At 37.5% G+C, this 22,836-nt stretch overlaps 1 protein-coding gene across 1 annotated transcript in view; it reads right to left on the bottom strand.

Annotated features, from left to right (window-relative positions):
• Positions 1–21,355: 21,355 nt before the first annotated feature.
• LOC133577635 (protein FAM53B-like) overlaps positions 21,356–22,836 on the bottom strand; it is a 140,722-nt gene continuing 139,241 nt past the window's right edge. The window contains exon 5 of the mRNA XM_061931637.1: positions 21,356–21,850. Coding sequence (XP_061787621.1) covers positions 21,515–21,850 — 336 coding nt within the window. The 3' untranslated portion in view covers positions 21,356–21,514. The remainder of the gene's footprint in view (positions 21,851–22,836) is intronic.

Here is a 22,836-nt window from a genome sequence, read left to right on the forward strand (position 1 = left end):
TTTTTCGCTTTTTTGGTTTTTTTTTTTTAGGTTTTTTTAAATGGTAAATTTCCGAAAACTTTCCGGAAATTTATCACGGGAAGTTTGGAAATATTGACCATTTTTTGATTATTTAAAGTTGGACACGGTCCATGGGAATGAATGAGAATATATGGGAATGAATGGGAATATATGGGAATGAATGGGAATATATGGGAATTAATGGGAATATATGGGAATTAATGGGAATTAATGGGAATTAATGGGAATGAATGGGAATATATGGGAATGAATGGGAATGAATGGGAATATATGGGAATGAATGTGAATATATGGGAATGAATGGGAATATATGGGAATTAATGGGAATATATGGGAATTCATGGGAATTAATGGGAATATATGGGAATACATGGGAATGAATGGGAATTAATGGGAATATATGGGAATGAATGGGAATGAATGGGAATATATGGGATTTAATGGGAATATATGGGAATGAATGGGAATATATGGGAATTAATGGGAATATATGGGAATGAATGGGAATATAAGGGAATGAATGGGAATATATGGGAATTAATGGGAATATATGGGAATATATGGGAATTACAATTATTATATATTATTGGGCATTATTTGGGGGGGGGGGGTTTAGGTTTTTTAGATGGTAAATTTCCGAAAACTTTCCGGAAATTTATCACGGGAAGTTTGGAAATATTGACCATTTTTTGATTATTTAAAGTTGGACACGGTCCATGGGAATGAATGGGAATATATGGGAATGAATGGGAATATATGGGAATGAATGGGAATATATGGGAATGAATGGGAATATATGGGAATGAATGGGAATATATGGGAATTACAATTATTATATATTATTGGGCACTTGTCTATATGCTGAATAGGTTGAATATAGGTTGAAATTCTACTGAATTTGCATTAAATCAGGTTATTTGAGCTAATAATCATGCTGCAAGATCTAGCATGTTGCATTCAATGTTTATTCCCATTCATTTCCCATTAATTCCTGTTAATTCCCGTTAATTTCCATGGAAAGTTTCCAACTTTGAACATTCCCGGAATTTTGCAACCCTAGTCACCACAGAAGAAATTTCAGACTGTTGCTTATTTCTACCACGTCATCAGCTAAGACACGACTGGCTCGTGTCAGGAACCTAAAATGTTGTCAAACGGCATTTGTTTTTGCATAAAAATGAAAACTATTTTTTGGCTTTTTTGTTTGGTTTTTTTTAGGTTTTTTTAGATGGTAAATTTCCGAAAACTTCCCGGAAATTTATCACGGGAAGTTTGGAAATATTGACCAACTTTTGATTATTTAAAGTTGGACACGGTCCATGGGAATGAATGGGAATATATGGGAATGAATGGGAATATATGGGAATGAATGGGAATATATGGGAATGAATGGGAATATATGGGAATGAATGGGAATATATGGGAATGAATGGGAATATATGGGAATGAATGGGAATATATTGGAATGAATGGGAATTAATGGGAATATATGGGAATGAATGGGAATATATGGGAATGAATGGGAATATATGGGAATGAATGGGAATTAATGGGAATGAATGGGAATATATGGGAATTAATGAGAATATATGGGAATGAATGGGAATATATGGGAATGAATGGGAATATATGGGAATTAATGGGAATGAATGGGAATATATGGGAATGAATGGGAATATATGGGAATGAATGGGAATATATGGGAATGAATGGGAATATATGGGAATTAATGGGAATTAATGGGAATGAATGGGAATTAATGGGAATATATGGGAATTAATGGGAATATATGGGAATGAATGGGAATATATGGGAATGAATGGGAATGAATGGGAATGAATGGGAATATATTGGAATGAATGGGAATTAATGGGAATATATGGGAATGAATGGGAATATATGGGAATGAATGGGAATATATGGGAATGAATGGGAATGAATGAGAATATATGGGAATGAATGGGAATATATGGGAATGAATGGGAATATATGGGAATGAATGGGAATATATGGGAATTAATGGGAATATATGGGAATGAATGAGAATATATGGGAATGAATGGGAATATATGGGAATGAATGGGAATATATGGGAATTAATGTGAATATATGGGAATTAATGGGAATATTTGGGAATTAATGGGAATATATGGGAATTAATGGGAATATTTGGGAATTAATGGGAATATATGGGAATGAATGGGAATATATGGGAATGAATGGGAATATATGGGAATTAATGGGAATATATGGGAATGAATGGGGAATTACAATTATTATATATTATTGGGCACTTGTCTATATGCTGAATAGGTTGAATATAGGTTGAAATTCTACTGAATTTGCATTAAATCAGGTTATTTGAGCTAATAATCATGCTGCAAGATCTAGCATGTTGCATTCAATGTTTATTCCCATTCATTTCCCATTAATTTCTGTTAATTCCCATATATTCCCGTTAATTCCCGGAATTTTGCAACCCTAAAGAAATTTCAGACTGTTGCTTATTTCTACCACGTCATCAGCTAAGACACGACTGGCTCGTGTCAGGAACCTAAAATGTTGTCAAACGGCATTTGTTTTGCATAAAAATTAAACATTTTTTTTGCTTTTTTTTTTTAATTAAAAAAAAATAAATAAAACCGATCCGCCTGTCGATCTCACCATCCACTCTTCCCTCACTCGTGGACAAGACTCCCAGGTACTTGAACTCCTCCACTTGGGGCAGGGTCTCTTCCTCGCACCTGGAGATGGCACTCCACCCCTTTTCCAGACGAGAACCGTGGACTCGGAAGATGCGAGGCGAAATTGCCCTGCGCCGGATTGTTGTCATGCCGACGCACCCTTCTCCGTGTGCCAAGTCCTCAGAGACTTTTCCACTCTTGGCCGGCTGGCAGCCCGACAAAAGGCATCATTAGGGCGCATTTATAAGGATGTAAATCACGCAGGCAGCCAAGGGGGAGGGGATGGCATTCATGGTAACCGTGGCGACAAAGTGTTGGGTTGCACTCTGTCAACTCGGGAGTGCGGACTAGTCAATCAGTGACATGTGACACTGCAGGCCACCTGTCCACTGCGCTAAGTGTACACACACACGTACACGTACACGTACATGTACGTGTACGTGTACGTGTACGTGTACGTGTACATTTAGACGTACATGTGCATGCAGAATCATTCCCTTGTCTGAAGGAGCTTGTTTTCATATCATCTTCATTTTCTGATAATTCCGTGAATAATGCAGGACTTTTGTTGAAAACACCAGCATTCTTTGAAGGAATTTTAGCTCGTTTATCTCGTTAAAAGTTCAACCCTGTTAAAGTAATATGACTACAGAAATAATTACACGTACACTACAGGCCAAAAGTCTGGACACACCTTCTCATTTCAACACCTTTTTTTAAATTTTCATGACTATTTAGTAGATTGTCACTAAAGGCATCACAACTATGACACCTGTGAAGTGAAAAAACACTTCTTGAAGCCCATGGAGAGAATGCCCAGAGTGTGCAAAGCAGTAATCGGAGCAAAGGGTGGCTATTTTGAAGAAACTAGAATATAAAACATTTTTTTCAGTTATTTCACCTTTTTTGTGTTAAGTCCATAACTCCACATGTGTTCTTTCGTAGTTTTGATGTGACTATCTACAATGTAAATAGTCATGGAAATAAAGAAAATGAATACATGAATGAGTAAATAGTCAAATAAGTGTGTGGGAAAGTTCAACTCCGACCTTTTAACTTCCGTGACGACCTCTGTCAAGCAGCTAAGAGAGTGTTTTGCATTTTTCCCATCATGCCTTGCAATGGGTTTAATTCCCAAAATTTTTTTTTAGGGTGATGGGACTTTTTTTTTTTTTTTTAAATAATATCCACAAAGTTCTGTAAGGAGGTTGTGTTACGTGTGACCATGTGTGTTGACTTTTTGTGCTCGTTGAATTATTTTTCCTGCACCATGACTAGGAAAGGTGGTTTGGTTTGGGTCATATAAGTACATGATGGTCACATCATGGTCACTGACCTGAGTTCCTCACATTGTCCATGATTTTGACCATAGCTGTTGACTTTTTGTGCTAGTTGAATTTTTTTTTTTTCCTGAACCATGGTGGTTTGGTTTGGGTCATATAAGTACATAATGTGCTTGTCATGGTCACTGACATGAGTTCCTCACATTGTCCACAACAGTGAACATGCCTATTGACTTTTTGTGCTGGTTGAATTTTTTTTTCCTGCACCATGACTAGGAAAGGTTGTTTGGTTTGGGTCATAGAAGTACATGATGTGCTTTTCATGGTCACATCATGGTCACTGACCTGAGTTCCTCACATTGTCCATGATTTTGACCATGCCTGTTGACTTTTTGTGCTGGTTGAATTTTTTTCCCCCTGCACCATGACTAGGAAAGGTGGTTTGGATTGGGTCATACAAGTACATGATGTGCTTTTCATAGTCACTGAACTGAGTTCCTCACATTGTCCATGATTGTGACCATGCCTGTTGACGTTTTGTGCTGGTTGAATTTTTTTTTTTCCTGCACCATGACTAGGAAAGGTGGTTTGGATTGGGTCATACAGGTACATGATGTGCTTGTCATCGTCACTGAACTGAGTTCCTCACATTGTCCATGATTGTGACCATGCCTGTTGACGTTTTGTGCTAGTTGAATTTTTTTTTTTCCTGCACCATGACTAGGAAAGGTGGTTTGGATTGGGTCATACAGGTACATGATGTGCTTGTCATAGTCACTGAACTGAGTTCCTCACATTGTCCATGATTGTGACCATGCCTGTTGACTTTTTGTGCTAGTTGAATTTTTTTTTCCCCTGCACCATAACTAGGAAAGGTGGTTTGGATTGGGTCATACAAGTTCATGATGTGCTTGTCATAGTCACTGAACTGAGTTCCTCACATTGTCCATGATTGTGACCATGCCTGTTGACGTTTTGTGCTAGTTGAATTTTTTTTTTCCTGCACCATGACTAGGAAAGGTGGTTTTGGATTGGGTCATACAGGTACATGATGTGCTCGTCATAGTCACTGGACTGAGTTCCTCACATTGTCCATGATTGTGACCATGCCTGTTGAAGTTTTGTGCTAGTTGAATTTTTTTTTTCCTGCACCATGACTAGGAAAGGTGGTTTGGATTGGGTCATACAAGTACATGATGTGCTTGTCATAGTCACTGAACTGAGTTCCTCACATTGTCCATGATTGTGACCATGCCTGTTGACGTTTTGTGCTTGTTGAATTTTTTTTTTCCTGCACCATGACTAGGAAAGGTTGTTTGGTTTGGGTCAATACAAGCGGCCCCTCTGAAGGCAGCCATAACCTCCATGTGGCCCTCCATGAAAAGCAGTTTGACATCCCTGCTCCAGACGTAGTAGCCACGGCTTCACCACGTTCCTCCCGGCGGTCCCCGGTCCACCAGCTGGACGCCAACGCCACGCAGCGCCTTAAAAGGCAACGAGAAGGAAAAGGAGGTCGCCCTCCTGACCTCGTCTGAAGTCCTTGAAGGGGAAGTTCACCAGCGTTTCGCTGACAAAGTCAAACAAGAGTTTGCTTTGAAAACACAGACAATGTTTTCTCACGTGTCACGGAGGCCGTCCCGGGTGTTGTTGATTTGTGGCAGGCAGCCTTTCCTGTCCTCTCTCCTCCTCCTACAATGCTGCCTATTTATAGTCCCTTATTAGCGCTCTCCCTGCCTTCAATTGTCATTTCCTGCCAGGGGGGAAACGCGTGTGTGTGTGTTTATTTGTGAGCTCCTACGGGATAAGATGGCCACGCCGCTGTTTTGTTGCAGGTCTTCCAGTTTTATAAGACTGCATACGTGACATCTGACCGACTTTCCACACCTGTGTGCATAAGCCAGGTGTGTCCAAAGTGTGGCCCGGGCGCCAATTGTGGCCAGCAGCTAAGATTTTAATGGCCCGTCGGTACTATTTCAAAAATAAAACACATTAAAAAGTGTAATAAAAGAGCAAACAGGTGAAATGTGACAAGAAAAACTTGTTATGTTGACTTTAATGCCACAAATCTGCCATTCAGGATGTTTTTAGGGCCCGCATGGCCCATTGTATAAGGACTCCCAAAGGGAGTCCGTATGCAATGGGACATAAGGACCTATTGAATTTGTAAGGTTTTATTAGGGCCCGCATGGCCCATTGTATAAGGACTCCCAAAGGGAGTCCTTATACAACTTTGCGCTGTAATTTGACCCCCTTAGCATGCTTCAAAACTCACCAAATTTTTAGGGCCCGCATGGCCCATTGTATAAGGACTCCCAAAGGGAGTCCTTATGCAATGGGACATAAGGACTTATTGAATTTGTAAGGTTTTATTATTATTATTATTCTTCCGCAACTTTGCGCTGTAATTTGACCCCCTTAGCATGCTTCAAAACTCACCAAATTTTTAGGGCCCGCATGGCCCATTGCATAAGGACTCCCAAAGGGAGTCCTTATGCAATGGGACATAAGGACCTATTGAATTTGTAAGGTTTTATTATTATTATTCTTCCGCAAATTTGCGCTGTAATTTGACCCCCTTAGCATGCTTCAAAACTCACCAAATTTTTAGGGCCCGCATGGCCCATTGCATAAGGACTCCCAAAGGGAGTCCTTATGCAATGGGCCATAAGGACCTATTGAATTTGTAAGGTTTTATTATTATTATTCTTCCGCAACTTTGCGCTGTAATTTGACCCCCTTAGCATGCTTCAAAACTCACCAAATTTTACACACACATCAGTAATATACGGCAAAAACCAAACCCCAAAACTCAAAATTGCGCTCTAGCGCCCCCTAGAAAGAAAACTGCTTCTAACTCCCAGTACGAATGTTGTAGAGACATGAAACAAAAAACCTCTATGTAGGTCTTACTTAGACCTACATTTCATTAATTAATTTCCTCGGGCAAAAATCAACAAGAAGTTGGCAATTCCCCCTTCAAGACAAAAAAGTACTAAAAACAGTAACTTTTGCCTCTTTGAGCTGTATTTTCACCCTCTTAACACGCTTCAAAACTCACCAAACTGAACACACACATCAGGACTGGCAAAAATTGCGATCTAATAAAAAAAACCTAACCCCAAATCTCAAAATTGCGCTCTACTGCAATTTTTTAATAAAACGCCAAAAAAACTGCTCCTCGGAAGAAAAAAATGACAAAACTGCCTGTAACTCCCACTGGGAAGGTCGGAGAGACATGAAACAAAAAACCTCTATGTAGGTCTCACTTAGACCTACATTTCATAAATTGACAACCCCCAGCAAAAATCAACAGGAAGTTTGCTATTCCCCCTTCAAAACAATTTTTTTTTTATAAACCGGTCACTTCTCTTCAAACATTATCTCCTCTGAGCGCGTTTGTCGTATCAGCTTCAAAATAACACAGGAGAGAGATTGAACCCTTCCAGATAAAAGTTATCGAAATAATTTTTCTAACTGCTCCGGTTTTGATTTTATGAGCCTTCAAAGAACCGCTGTGCTGATGCTGCTGCGCTGCTGTTTTTTTAAGATGGCTGCAGACGTTGATTTAAGCGCTGAAAAAAAAAAGTATGACTTTGTGGGGGGGCGTGGCCTGCGGGCCTGCGGAGAAGCGGGGCGTGTCAGAGCAAGACCTCCACAGACTTATTTCTAACACTTTAATGAGGAATCTTTTTTGTGGGATTTTTCTTTTTCAAATACTGTCCTCACTTAAAAAAAAAATTAAAAAAAATAAAATCAACACAACAACACCCAGCAATGTGTTTGGAGGAGAAAAGGTGAGGCCTCCTCTTTTACTTTTTCAGACCAGACCACATTTGCCCTAATCTGATTTTGAAAATGAAAAATATCCAAATGGCTTTCATTTGTCAGCGTGAGATCCTCTGTGGGGAAAGTCTGGACACCCCTGGTGTGTACTGGTGTGTACTGGTGGGTACTGGTGGGTACTGGTGTGTACTGGTGAGTACTGGTGGGTACTGGTGGGTACTGGTGTGTACTGGTGTGTACTGGTGGGTACTGGTGTGTAATGGTGGGTACTGGTGGGTACTGGTGTGTACTGTGTGTAATGGTGGGTACTAGTTTGTACTGGTGTGTACTGGTGGGTACTGGTGTGTACTGGTGTGTACTGGTGGGTACTGGTGAGTACTGGTGTGTACTGGTGGGTACTGGTGTGTACTGGTGGGTACTGGTGGGTGCTGGTGTGTACTGGTGGGTACTGCTTTGTACTGGTGGGTACTGGTGGGTACTGGTTGGTACTGATGTGTAATAATGGGTAATGGTGGATACTGCTGTGTACTGGTGTGTAATGGTGGGTACTGGTGTGTACTGGTGTGTACTGGTGGGTACTGGTGAGTACTGGTGTGTACTGGTGGGTACTGGTGTGTACTGGTGTGCACTGGTGGGTAATGGTGTGTAATGGTGGGTACTGGTGGGTACTGGTGTGTACTGGTGTGTAATGGTGGGTACTGCTGTGTACTGGTGGGTACTGGTGTGTAATGGTGGCTACTGGTGGGTACTGGTGTGTACTGGTGTGTAATGGTGGGTACTGGTGGGTACTGGTGTGTACTGGTGTGTACTGCTGTGTACTGGTGGGTACTGGTGGGTACTGGTGTGTACTGGTGGGTACTGGTGTGTACTGGTGGGTGCTGGTGTGTAATGGTGGGTACTGGTGGGTACTGGTGTGTACTGGTTGGTACTGATATGTAATAATGGGTAATGGTGGATACTGGTGTGTAATGGTGGGTACTGGTGTGTACTGGTGGGTACTGGTGTGTACTGGTGGGTACTGGTGTGTAATGATGGGTACTGGTGGGCACTGGTGGGTACTGGTGTGTACTGGTGGGTACTGGTGTGTACTGGTGTGTACTGCGGTGTACTGGTGTGTACTGGTGTGTACGCCCACACCCCTGAAGGACATGTTCACCTTCCTTCAAGGTCGCCTCCGACTGGGACTTCCTGTTTGTGGACATAACCTCCCTTCTGCAGTCGGGGCTTTCCTCCCGTGTGGGAACAACAATCTGTCCTCCTTTTGATGGCAACCATAGCAGCCTTTAATGCAACTTTTGATGATTAAAATGATCAAAATATGGTAAAGAACATATTACATATTGTTATGAAGGTGTCTGTTACTACATTATGTATATACTTGCAGTGTGTATATTGTACATATTACATATTGTTATGAAGGTGTCTGTTACTACATTATATATATATACTTGCAGTGTGTATATTGTACATATTACATATTGTTATGAAGGTGTCTATTACTACATTATATATATATACTTGCAGTGTGTATATTGTACATATTACATATTGTTATGAAGGTGTCTGTTACTACATTACATATATACTTGCAGTGTGTATATTGTACATATTACATATTGTTATGAAGGTGTCTGTTACTACATTATATATATATACTTGCAGTGTGTATAATGTACATATTACATATTGTTATGAAGGTGTCTGTTACTACATTATATATATACTTGCAGTGTGTATATTGTACATATTACATATTGTTATGAAGGTGTCTGTTACTACATTATATATATATATATATATATATATATATATATATATATATATATATATATATATATATATATATACTTGCAGTGTGTATATTGTACATATTACATATTGTTATGAAGGTGTCTGTTACTACATTATATATATATATATATTTGCAGTGTGTATATTGTACATATTACATATTGTTATGAAGGTGTCTATTACTACATTATATATATACTTGCAGTGTGTATATTGTACATATTACATATTGTTATGAAGGTGTCTGTCACTACATTATATATATACTTGCAGTGTGTATATTGTACATATTACATATTGTTATGAAGGTGTCTGTTACTACATTATATATATATATACTTGCAGTGTGTATATTGTACATATTACATATTGTTATGAAGGTGTCTGTTACTACATTATATATATATATTTGCCGTGTGTATATTGTACATATTACTTATTGTTATGAAGGTGTCTATTACTACATTATATATATACTTGCAGTGTGTATATTGTACATATTACATAGTTATGAAAGTGTCTGTTACTACATTATATATATACTTGCAGTGTGTATATTGTACATATTACATATTGTTATGAAGGTGTCTGTTACTACATTATATATATATATTTGCCGTGTGTATATTGTACATATTACTTATTGTTATGAAGGTGTCTATTACTACATTATATATATACTTGCAGTGTGTATATTGTACATATTACATAGTTATGAAAGTGTCTGTTACTACATTATATATATACTTGCAGTGTGTATATTGTACATATTACATATTGTTATGAAGGTGTCTGTTACTACATTATATATATATACTTGCAGTGTGTATATTGTACATATTACATATTGTTATGAAGGTGTCTGTTACTACATTATATATATATACTTGCAGTGTGTATATTGTACATATTGTTATGAAGGTGTCTGTTACTACATTATATATATACTTGCTGTGTGTATATAAAATGTTGGAGGGTTTAAAAGTTGTTTTATAGTTTTTTTTATCATTTCTAACATCCTATTATATATTAAAAAAAAAGACATGTGTGTTCTTGTCTCTCTTAATGATTGTGAAAGATGGGAAAATTCCCAAAAAGTGAAGTTCCCCTTTAACAGCAACAGTAATTGAGTACAGTATGAGTCATTTGTAAATATTAGCACCGGCCTTCTTACTGTTGTGTAAATGTTCTGATGATTAGTCTGCAGAAGACACTTGCATTCTTACCAGAGAAAATGAAGCCGCAGAGTTTACGTGTCTTGTTGTCTACCTTGTAAAAAAAGGTAAAATATGTCTAAATGTCTTTTTATATTAATATCAATTATGTGTCTATCGCGATATATATACATTTATAGCGTTTTATCGACCCAGCTCCAGGATGTACTGTAAATTGAAATTGTTTTAAAGGGCTTTGAAGGCAACATTGTTGCCGCTTTTGTTAAACCAAATATTGTGTTTTTTCCCATCCACAACAACCTATCTGGATTCGATAAGAGTTGAATTTTTTTTCCCCTGCACCATGACTAGGAAAGGTGGTTTGGATTGGGTCATACAAGTACATGATGTGCTTGTCATAGTCACTGAACTGAGTTCCTCACATTGTCCATGATTGTGACCATGCCTGTTGACTTTTTGTGCTAGTTGAATTTTTTTTTTTCCTGCACCATGACTAGGAAAGGTGGTTTTGGATTGGGTCATACAAGTACATGATGTGCTTGTCATAGTCACTGAACTGAGTTCCTCACATTGTCCATGATTGTGACCAATGCCTGTTGACTTTTTGTGCTAGTTGAATTTTTTTTTTTTCCTGCACCATGACTAGGAAAGGTGGTTTGGATTGGGTCATACAAGTACATGATGTGCTTGTCATAGTCACTGAACTGAGTTCCTCACATTGTCCATGATTGTGACCATGCCTGTTGACGTTTTGTGCTAGTTGAATTTTTTTTTTCCTGCACCATGACTAGGAAAGGTGGTTTGGATTGGGTCATACAAGTACATGATGTGCTTGTCATAGTCACTGAACTGAGTTCCTCACATTGTCCATGATTGTGACCATGCCTGTTGACTTTTTGTGCTGGTTGAATTTTTTTTCTTCCTGCACCATGACTAGGAAAGGTGGTTTGGATTGGGTCATACAAGTACATGATGTGCTTGTCATAGTCACTGAACTGAGTTCCTCACATTGTCCATGATTGTGACCATGCCTGTTGACTTTTTGTGCTAGTTGAATTTTTTTTCTTTCCTGCACCATGACTAGGAAAGGTGGTTTGGATTGGGTCATACAAGTACATGATGTGCTTGTCATAGTCACTGAACTGAGTTCCTCACATTGTCCATGATTGTGACAATGCCTGTTGACGTTTTGTGCTAGTTGATTTTTTTTTCCCCTGCACCATGACTAGGAAAGGTGGTTTGGATTGGGTCATACAAGTACATGATGTGCTTGTCATAGTCACTGAACTGAGTTCCTCACATTGTCCATGATTGTGACCATGCCTGTTGACTTTTTGTGCTAGTTGAATTTTTTTTTCCCTGCACCATGACTAGGAAAGGTGGTTTGGATTGGGTCATACAAGTACATGATGTGCTTGTCATAGTCACTGAACTGAGTTCCTCACATTGTCCATGATTGTGACCATGCCTGTTGACGTTTTGTGCTGGTTGAATTTTTTTTTTTCCTGCACCATGACTAGGAAAGGTGGTTTGGATTGGGTCATACAAGTACATGATGTGCTTGTCATAGTCACTGAACTGAGTTCCTCACATTGTCCATGATTGTGACCATGCCTGTTGACGTTTTGTGCTAGTTGAATTTTTTTTTTTCCTGCACCATGACTAGGAAAGGTGGTTTGGATTGGGTCATACAAGTACATGATGTGCTTGTCATAGTCACTGAACTGAGTTCCTCACATTGTCCATGATTGTGACCATGCCTGTTGACTTTTTGTGCTAGTTGAATTTTTTTTTTTCCTGCACCATGACTAGGAAAGGTGGTTTGGATTGGGTCATACAAGTACATGATGTGCTTGTCATAGTCACTGAACTGAGTTCCTCACATTGTCCATGATTGTGACCATGCCTGTTGACTTTTTGTGCTAGTTGAATTTTTTTTTTTCCTGCACCATGACTAGGAAAGGTGGTTTGGATTGGGTCATACAAGTACATGATGTGCTTGTCATAGTCACTGAACTGAGTTCCTCACATTGTCCATGATTGTGACCATGCCTGTTGACGTTTTGTGCTAGTTGAATTTTTTTTTTTTCCTGCACCATGACTAGGAAAGGTGGTTTGGATTGGGTCATACAGGTACATGATGTGCTTGTCATAGTCACTGAACTGAGTTCCTCACATTGTCCATGATTGTGACCATGCCTGTTGACTTTTTGTGCTAGTTGAATTTTTTTTCTTTCCTGCACCATGACTAGGAAAGGTGGTTTGGATTGGGTCATACAAGTACATGATGTGCTTGTCATAGTCACTGAACTGAGTTCCTCACATTGTCCATGATTGTGACCATGCCTGTTGACGTTTTGTGCTAGTTGAATTTTTTTTTTTCCTGCACCATGACTAGGAAAGGTGGTTTGGATTGGGTCATACAAGTACATGATGTGCTTGTCATAGTCACTGAACTGAGTTCCTCACATTGTCCATGATTGTGACCATGCCTGTTGACTTTTTGTGCTGGTTGAATTTTTTTTTTCCCTGCACCATGACTAGGAAAGGTGGTTTGGATTGGGTCATACAAGTACATGATGTGCTTGTCATAGTCACTGAACTGAGTTCCTCACATTGTCCATGATTGTGACCATGCCTGTTGACGTTTTGTGCTAGTTGAATTTTTTTTTTCCTGCACCATGACTAGGAAAGGTGGTTTGGATTGGGTCATACAAGTACATGATGTGCTTGTCATAGTCACTGAACTGAGTTCCTCACATTGTCCATGATTGTGACCATGCCTGTTGACTTTTTGTGCTGGTTGAATTTTTTTTCTTCCTGCACCATGACTAGGAAAGGTGGTTTGGATTGGGTCATACAAGTACATGATGTGCTTGTCATAGTCACTGAACTGAGTTCCTCACATTGTCCATGATTGTGACCATGCCTGTTGACTTTTTGTGCTAGTTGAATTTTTTTTCTTTCCTGCACCATGACTAGGAAAGGTGGTTTGGATTGGGTCATACAAGTACATGATGTGCTTGTCATAGTCACTGAACTGAGTTCCTCACATTGTCCATGATTGTGACAATGCCTGTTGACGTTTTGTGCTAGTTGATTTTTTTTTCCCCTGCACCATGACTAGGAAAGGTGGTTTGGATTGGGTCATACAAGTACATGATGTGCTTGTCATAGTCACTGAACTGAGTTCCTCACATTGTCCATGATTGTGACCATGCCTGTTGACGTTTTGTGCTAGTTGAATTTTTTTTTCCCTGCACCATGACTAGGAAAGGTGGTTTGGATTGGGTCATACAAGTACATGATGTGCTTGTCATAGTCACTGAACTGAGTTCCTCACATTGTCCATGATTGTGACCATGCCTGTTGACGTTTTGTGCTGGTTGAATTTTTTTTTTTCCTGCACCATGACTAGGAAAGGTGGTTTGGATTGGGTCATACAAGTACATGATGTGCTTGTCATAGTCACTGAACTGAGTTCCTCACATTGTCCATGATTGTGACCATGCCTGTTGACGTTTTGTGCTAGTTGAATTTTTTTTTTTCCTGCACCATGACTAGGAAAGGTGGTTTGGATTGGGTCATACAAGTACATGATGTGCTTGTCATAGTCACTGAACTGAGTTCCTCACATTGTCCATGATTGTGACCATGCCTGTTGACTTTTTGTGCTGGTTGAATTTTTTTTTTTCCTGCACCATGACTAGGAAAGGTGGTTTGGATTGGGTCATACAAGTACATGATGTGCTTGTCATAGTCACTGAACTGAGTTCCTCACATTGTCCATGATTGTGACCATGCCTGTTGACGTTTTGTGCTGGTTGAATTTTTTTTTCTTCCTGCACCATGACTAGGAAAGGTGGTTTGGATTGGGTCATACAAGTACATGATGTGCTTGTCATAGTCACTGAACTGAGTTCCTCACATTGTCCATGATTGTGACCATGCCTGTTGACGTTTTGTGCTAGTTGAATTTTTTTTTCCCTGCACCATGACTAGGAAAGGTGGTTTGGATTGGGTCATACAAGTACATGATGTGCTTGTCATAGTCACTGAACTGAGTTCCTCACATTGTCCATGATTGTGACCATGCCTGTTGACGTTTTGTGCTAGTTAAATTTTTTTTTTTTCCTGCACCATGACTAGGAAAGGTGGTTTGGATTGGGTCATACAAGTACATGATGTGCTTGTCATAGTCACTGAACTGAGTTCCTCACATTGTCCATGATTGTGACCATGCCTGTATATTTGCACCAAGTACCGGGTCGGCATGGCCGATACCAGCCTGAATTACACCCGGTATCGGAGCGTAAAGACGATGGGTGGTATCGCACCTCCCCCAAGGAAAGGTGTGGACGCAACGTAGAAAATGAAACAAGACAGTCGGTAGCAAATGGAGATTTATTTCCATGACGGTTCTGTAAGAAGAAAGCCCACCAGCTCTCGCTCCGTTACAAAAAAAAAAAAAGAGTCACTTAGAAAAATAAACATTATCATATCAGAAGTAATAATTGGAGAGATTCTGTGTGTTAAATTGAAATATACAATTTGCATATAAGAAACTAGAGAATGTTTACATGGATGATCACGGAATAAAAGCTCCATAATCTCATATTGTCTCTGTCACAACATCGAGTGCATTTTACTTAGCAAGCCTTTTTATCGGACTCTCTCCTCCAGGGACCGTGCTACCCTTGGATATCCTTTAGAGTAGTCAGTGTACAGCTTGTACAAACCAGAAGGCCATTGTTTAAATTAGCTGGCGACACGAGCAAGACCTTTGTGTCTTGCCTTGCATGGCGCTCGTATGTCCGCGGCACGGGGCTGCACGAGTGCTGCCGGCGCCGCGGTGAAGATGGGATTGCGACACGTACGGCGGACCCCGTGAAGCAGAGCACGGTAACACGCCGACAAAAAACGACACGTCCCTCACTGGAGTGACCGAGTATGTCTCCCAGACCTGGACTGTGAAGTCAAATCCAAGTTATCCCTTGAGAAGATGGATTATTATACCTGATATCGAAAACTTTTCCACAAAATACAGTCCTGGTCAAAAGTGTACGTACACTTGTAAAGAACATCATGTCATGGCTGTCTTGACTTTCCAATCATTTCTACAACTCTTGTTTTTTTGTGATAGAGTGATTGGAGCACATACTTGAGGTGGAGGTGGGTAGGGGGTGTATATTGTAGCGTCTGCAAGGGATTCTGGGTATTTGTCCTGTTGTGTTTATGTTGCGTTACGGTGCGGATGTTCTCCCGAAATGTGTTTGTCGTTCTTGTTTGGTGTGGGTTCACAGCAGTGTGGCGCATATTAGTAACAGTGTTCAAGTTGTTTATACGGCCACCCTCAGTGTGACCTGTACAGCTGTTGACCGAGTATGCCCTGCATTCACTTGTGTGTGCGTGAAAAGCCGTAGATATTATGTGATTTGGGCCGGCACGCCCCCAATAATGTTGTCTGGGTGGAAATCGGGAGAAATTCGGGAGGATGGTTGCCCCGGGAGATTTTCTGGAGGGGCACTGAAATTCGGGAGTCTCCCGGGAAAATCGGGAGGGTTGGCAATAGGAGTGTAACGGTACGTGTATTTGTATTGGACCGTTTCGGTACGGGGGTTCCGGTTCGGTTCGGAGGTGTACCGAACGCGTTTCCACACGGACATATTAAGTAGCGTAACGCACGTTGTGTAAACAATGCACACCAATGCTGCTGTTTGTTTTGTTTTTAACCCCTTCTTAACCCTGAACGTACATTGAAAATACATGCAACCCTAACTCAAAATACCGGACATTTGAGGCATTTAAGAAACTCCGCAAAAGAGGACATGTCCGGTGAAAAGAGGATGTATAGTCAGTCTATCGTAGCTCGTTAGCTGCTAGCATGCCGCTAACTGGGCTAGGATAGACTGACCATACGTCCTCTTTTCACCGGACATGTCCTCTTTTGCGGAGTTTCTTAAATGCCTCAAATGTCCGGTATTTTGAGTTAGGGTTGCATGTATTTTCAATGTACGTTCAGGGTTAAGAAGGGGTTAAAAACAAAACAAACAGCAGCATTGGTGAGGGAGGGGCAGAGACAGAGAGAGAGAGAGAGAGAGTTATGATGAATGCGCATGCGTCGCCAGGCTCTGCTTTTTATCCATAGATTTATCACATTTAATGTTTTATTATCTATAGCAGGGGTGTCAAAAGTACGGAGCTCCTAAAGGGATATGGGGGAAAAATATTTTTTTATATATATATATATATATTTTTAAAGACATGTATCTCGTGCGCTTGAGAAACTTTTTATAAAGTTCTAAAAAAAAATTTTTTTAAATTACAATAATTTTTTTTAGACATGTATCTCGTGCGCACCAGAAACTTTTTATAAAGTTATAAAAAAAATTTTTTTAAATGTGTATAATTTTTTCAGACATGTATCTCATGCACACGAGAAACTTTTTATAAAGTTATAAAAAAAAAAAGAAAAAAAAAAAAAAAAAATTTTTTTTTTTTTAGACATGTATCTTGGGCACGAGAAAGTTTTTTATAAAGTTATATAAAAAAAAAAAATTAATAATTTTTTTTTAGACGTGTCTCGTGCGCACGAGAAACTTTTTATAAAGTTATAAAAAAAATTTTAAAAATGTATCTTTTTTTTTTTTTTAGAAGACATGTATCTCAAGCGCACGAGAAACGTTTTATAAAGTTATAAAAAAAAATGAAAAAAAATTATATTATATATATTTTTTTTTAAACATGTATCTCGTGCGCACGAGAAAGTTTCTCGTGTGCACAAGATACAAAAAAATTATACTTTTTTTTTTTATATAACTTTATAAAAAGTTTCTCGTGCGCACGAGATACATGTCTAAAAAAAAAAAAAATTATAATAATAATTATAAAAAAAAATTTAAATTACAATAATTTTTTTTAGACATGTATCTCGTGCGCACCAGAAACTTTTTATAAAGTTATAAAAAAAAATTTTTTAAATGTGTATAATTTTTTCAGACATGTATCTCATGCACACGAGAAACTTTTTATAAAGTTATAAAAAAAAAAAGAAAAAAAAAAAAAAAAAATTTTTTTTTTTTTAGACATGTATCTTGGGCACGAGAAAGTTTTTTATAAAGTTATATAAAAAAAAAAAATTAATAATTTTTTTTTAGACGTGTCTCGTGCGCACGAGAAACTTTTTATAAAGTTATAAAAAAAATTTTAAAAATTTATCTTTTTTTTTTTTTTAGAAGACATGTATCTCAAGCGCACGAGAAACGTTTTATAAAGTTATAAAAAAAAATGAAAAAAAATTATATTATATATATTTTTTTTTAAACATGTATCTCGTGCGCACGAGAAAGTTTCTCGTGTGCACAAGATACAAAAAATTATACTTTTTTTTTTTATATAACTTTATAAAAAGTTTCTCGTGCGCACGAGATACATGTCTAAAAAAAATAATAATAATAATAATAATTATAAAATTTAAATGTATCTCGTGCGCACCAGAAACTTTTTATAAAGTTATAAAAAAAAAAATGTTTTAATTTGTATAATTTTTTTTAGACATGTATCTCGTGCACACGAGAAACTTTTTATAAAGTTATAAAAAAAATTTTTTTTAAATTGACAATTTAAAAAAAATTTTTTTAGACATGTATCTTGTGCGCATGAGAAAGTTTCTCGTGCGCACATGATACAAAAAAATTATACTTTTTTTTTAATAACTTTATATAAAGTTTCTCATGCGCACGAGATACATATCTAAAAAAGTAAAAATAAAAAAAATAATTATAAAAATAAAAATGTAAATGTATCTCATGCGCGCCAGAAACTTTTTATAAAGTTATAAAAAAAATAAAAAAAATAGACAATTTAAAAAAAAAATTTTAGACATGTATCTTGTGCGCAAGAGAAAGTTTTTATAAAGTTATAAAAAAAAAAAAATAGACAATTTAAAAAAAAATTTTAGACATGTATCTTGTGCGCAAGAGAAAGTTTTTATAACGTTATAAAAATAAAAAAAAATATTTAAAAAAATTTTTTAGACATGTATTTCGTGCGCACGAGAAACTTTTTATAAAGTTATAAAAAAAAAAATTATAATTTTTTTTTTGAGACACGTATCTTGCGCGCACGAGAAAGTTTTTTATAAAGTTATAAAAAAATAAAAAAAAAATATATTTTTTTTAGACATGTTTCTCGTGCGCACGAGAAAGTTTCTCGTGCGCACGAGAAAGTTTCTCGTGCGCACAAGATACAAAAATTTATACTTTTTTTTTTTTTTTAATAACTTTATAAAAAGTTTCTCGTGCACACGAGATACATGTCTAAAAAAATTAAATAAAATAAAAAAATTATAAAAATAAAAATGTAAATGTATCTCGTGCGCACCAGAAAGTTTTTATAAAGTTATAAAAAAAAAAATTATAATTTTTTTTTTGAGACACGTATCTTGCGCGCACGAGAAAGTTTTTTATAAAGTTATAAAAAAAATAAAAAATATATATTTTTTTTTAGACATGTTTCTCGTGCGCACGAGAAAGTTTCTCGTGCCCACAAGATACAAAAATGTATACTTTTTTTTTTTTTTTAATAACTTTATAAAAAGTTTCTCGTGCACACGAGATACATGTCTAAAAAAATAAAATAAAATAAAAAAATTATAAAAATAAAAATGTAAATGTATCTCGTGCGCACCAGAAAGTTTTTATAAAGTTATAAAAAAAAAAATTATAATTTTTTTTTTGAGACACGTATCTTACGCGCACGAGAAAGTTTTTTATAAAGTTATAAAAAAAATAAAAAATATATATATTTTTTTTAGACATGTTTCTCGTGCGCACGAGAAAGTTTGTCATGCGCACAAGATACAAAAATGTATACTTTTTTTTTTTTTAATAACTTTATAAAAAGTTTCTCGTGCGCACGAGATACATGTCTAAAAAAAAATAATAATAATAATAATTATAAAATTTAAATGTATCTCGTGCGCACCAGAAACTTAGTTATAAAATTATTTTTTTTTAATTTGTATAATTTTTTTTAGACATGTATCTCGAGCACACGAGAAACTTTTTATAAAGTTATAAAAAAAAAAAAAAAATAGACAATTTAAAAAAAATTTTTTAGACATGTATCTTGTGCGCAAGAGAAAGTTTTTATAAAGTTATAAAAAAAATAAAGAATATTAAAAAAAAATTTTTAGACATGTATCTCGTGCGCACGAGAAACTTTTTATAAAGTTATAAAAAAAAAATTATAATTTTTTTTTTGAGACATGTATCTTGCGCGCACGAGAAAGTTTTTTATAATGTTATAAAAAAATATATATATATATATATTTTTTAGACATGTTTCTCGTGCGCACGAGAAAGTTTCTCGTGCGCACAAGATACAAAAATGTATACTTTTTTTTTTTTTTTAATAACTTTATAAAAAGTTTCTCGTGCACACGAGATACATGTCTAAAAAAATAAAATAAAATAAAAAAATTATAAAAATAAAAATGTAAATGTATCTCGTGCGCACCAGAAAGTTTTTATAAAGTTATAAAAAATCTTTTTTTAAATTTGTATAATTTTTTTTAGACATGTATCTCGTGCACACGAGAAACATTTTATAAAGTTATACAAAAAATAAAAAATAAATTGACAATTTAAAAAAAAAATTTTTAGACATGTATCTCGTGCGCACGAGAAACGTTTTATAAAGTTATAAAAAAAATTTAAAAAAAATTCATTTTTTTTTTTTTAGACATGTAAAGTAATAACTTTATAAAAAGTTTCTCGTGCGCACGAGATACATGTCTAAAAAAAATAAAATAATTATAAAAATAAAAATGTTCCCCATGTCCCTTTAGGGGCTCCGTACAAAAGTGAGCCCCGGAGGCCATTTGCTAATGTTTTAAAGGCCCACGGCACATTCTAAAAATACTATTAAAATAAACAAAAACATAACAAAAGTGAAATAAAAAAGCTTAAAGGTTAAATGTAATTTAGAAAAAGTTGCAATGTTGACTAATAAAACAAAGCTGTTTTTTTTTCTTCTTTCAAACTGTCATTGCTCAAAACATAATATTGAATCAAAATCAATGTTATTATGAATTATTGACCTATCCAAGGTTCCCATTACTTCACATCAAATATTACACGAAGAAAAATATTTTTGGTGGAAGATTTTGCAAATTTGGTAAATAAATAACCCCAAATTTATATTTTGTTGTTTTCTTACTGTACCGTCCGTGTACCACTCCATACAGCGCCGTTTTAATACTTTTTGAAAACGATACCGATAATTTGCGATATTACATTTTAAAGCATTTATCGACATCTCTAATAAGAGTTGTAGAAATGATTGTAAAGTCAAGACAGCCATGACATGATGTTCTCTACAACTATGTGCTGTGAATATGGCGTCCAGGTTAATAAGGCCATGAAGTGGTACTGCTGGAGTTAACATCGGAATGGTGACGTCCACCTGAACCCGTAAAGCTCATCCAGTCTACATTCAGCAAAGTCCGAGGGAAAGGTCCGTGGTTTGTGCCTAATTTGAGCCATACAAAAACCAGAAGCGACAAGACTCTGGAGGGGTGACCAGGTCGGAAGACAGCAGGGGGATTTTTTTTAAATTTTCTTTTAAGACTAACCCTCACGTTTACTCTCCGGAGCAAACCCCGATAAAAACAACTAAAGACGGTCAGAGTCCGAGGCACATACCTTTCGAGCGGTCGCGGTCATATCGTCCTTACCCTGTCGCAAAGTCCATTCCAGACGTCGTCCTCCGAGGTTCAGTTCCTCTCAATCTGCTCAAGATCCAGCTCTCCCCCGAGCTGGAAAATGTTCCTGTCGGCGCCGCAGTCGCCCTCCCAGAGGGCGAGGCGACCCGGCACGGGCGACCCGGACGGCGAGTCCACGCTACAGGCCGAGTCGCTATCCAGGTCCTCGTCGGAAGAATCCCCCTCGTCTCCCGGCGTTTCCCGCCGGGGCTCCAGTCCCAGCTCGGACACGGCGGTGAACCCCGCGTCGGGGCGGCCGGCGGGCGGGTTCGATGCCGGCAGGCTTGATTGGCAGCTGTCGAAGAAGGAAAAGCCGGGGCAACTCAAGCTCTGGAAAGTCTGAAGTTGCTGTGAAAGATAGACAAAAACATGAGTGTTTGTATGAAATTTTACACGTCTTTCTCTTTTCTGTGTGGTCTAAATAGTGAAAACTGCTAGCAAGAGGCAGCTAACAATGCAAGTAACGTGGTGGTGGTGGAAGGGGGGGTCATCTATTCCAGCCCTCTGAAAAACATTCAAAAACCAGCACCAATACCCCATTTACCTGCTGTGTGACCTGCTTATTAACCAAGCTCGAGCCTCACCGTTATTGTACGAGCTAACGCAGAGGAACTGCTTTTTGTAACGCAGCGAGAAGTAAGCTTTTTTTTGATTGGTTGCAACTTTTATTAGTACATTACACAGTACAGTACATATTCCGTACAATTGACCACTCAATGGTAGCACCCCAATAAGTTTTTCACACTTGTTTTGTCATAACGGGGAGGTTTTCGCAGCTTACTGCGAGGATTGTTCTCCCGGGATGCAATCGGACAATATACTGGACAAGGCTCGAAGGTAGGAACATTATTTAATTATTCAAACTCAAAGTACTACAAAAAGCGACTCAAGGCGAAAGCACAGCTTAACGCAGGAAACAAAGGCTAAGACTTAGCATAAACTATGGACATGAAACAACTAAAAACATGAAAAAAACTCACTAAACTGTGGCTTGAAACAAATAGCAAGAACTATGGACATGAAACAAAAAGACTTACTGGACACGGCATGAATCGAACAATGGCAAGAAAAGTCAAAACAGAGCATGACATGAACAATGTCGCCAGGCCGACTAACTGGCAACATCAGGCTTAAATAGAAGTCTCCTCATTAGAACAGGTGCGTGTCCCCAACATATGAGACAGGTGAAAAACTAATGAGTCGCCATGGTGACAAAACAAACAAGGAAGCGCAAACAGGAACTAAAAGAGTCCAAAAACAAAGAAAAAATAAAACAAAACATAATCCAGACCACAGAACATGACTTGTTTAAGTCGGGGTCCACGTTAAACTGT

This window comes from Nerophis lumbriciformis, linkage group LG02 (assembly GCF_033978685.3).
Source record: "Nerophis lumbriciformis linkage group LG02, RoL_Nlum_v2.1, whole genome shotgun sequence".
Classification (NCBI taxonomy): Eukaryota; Metazoa; Chordata; class Actinopteri; order Syngnathiformes; family Syngnathidae; genus Nerophis; species Nerophis lumbriciformis.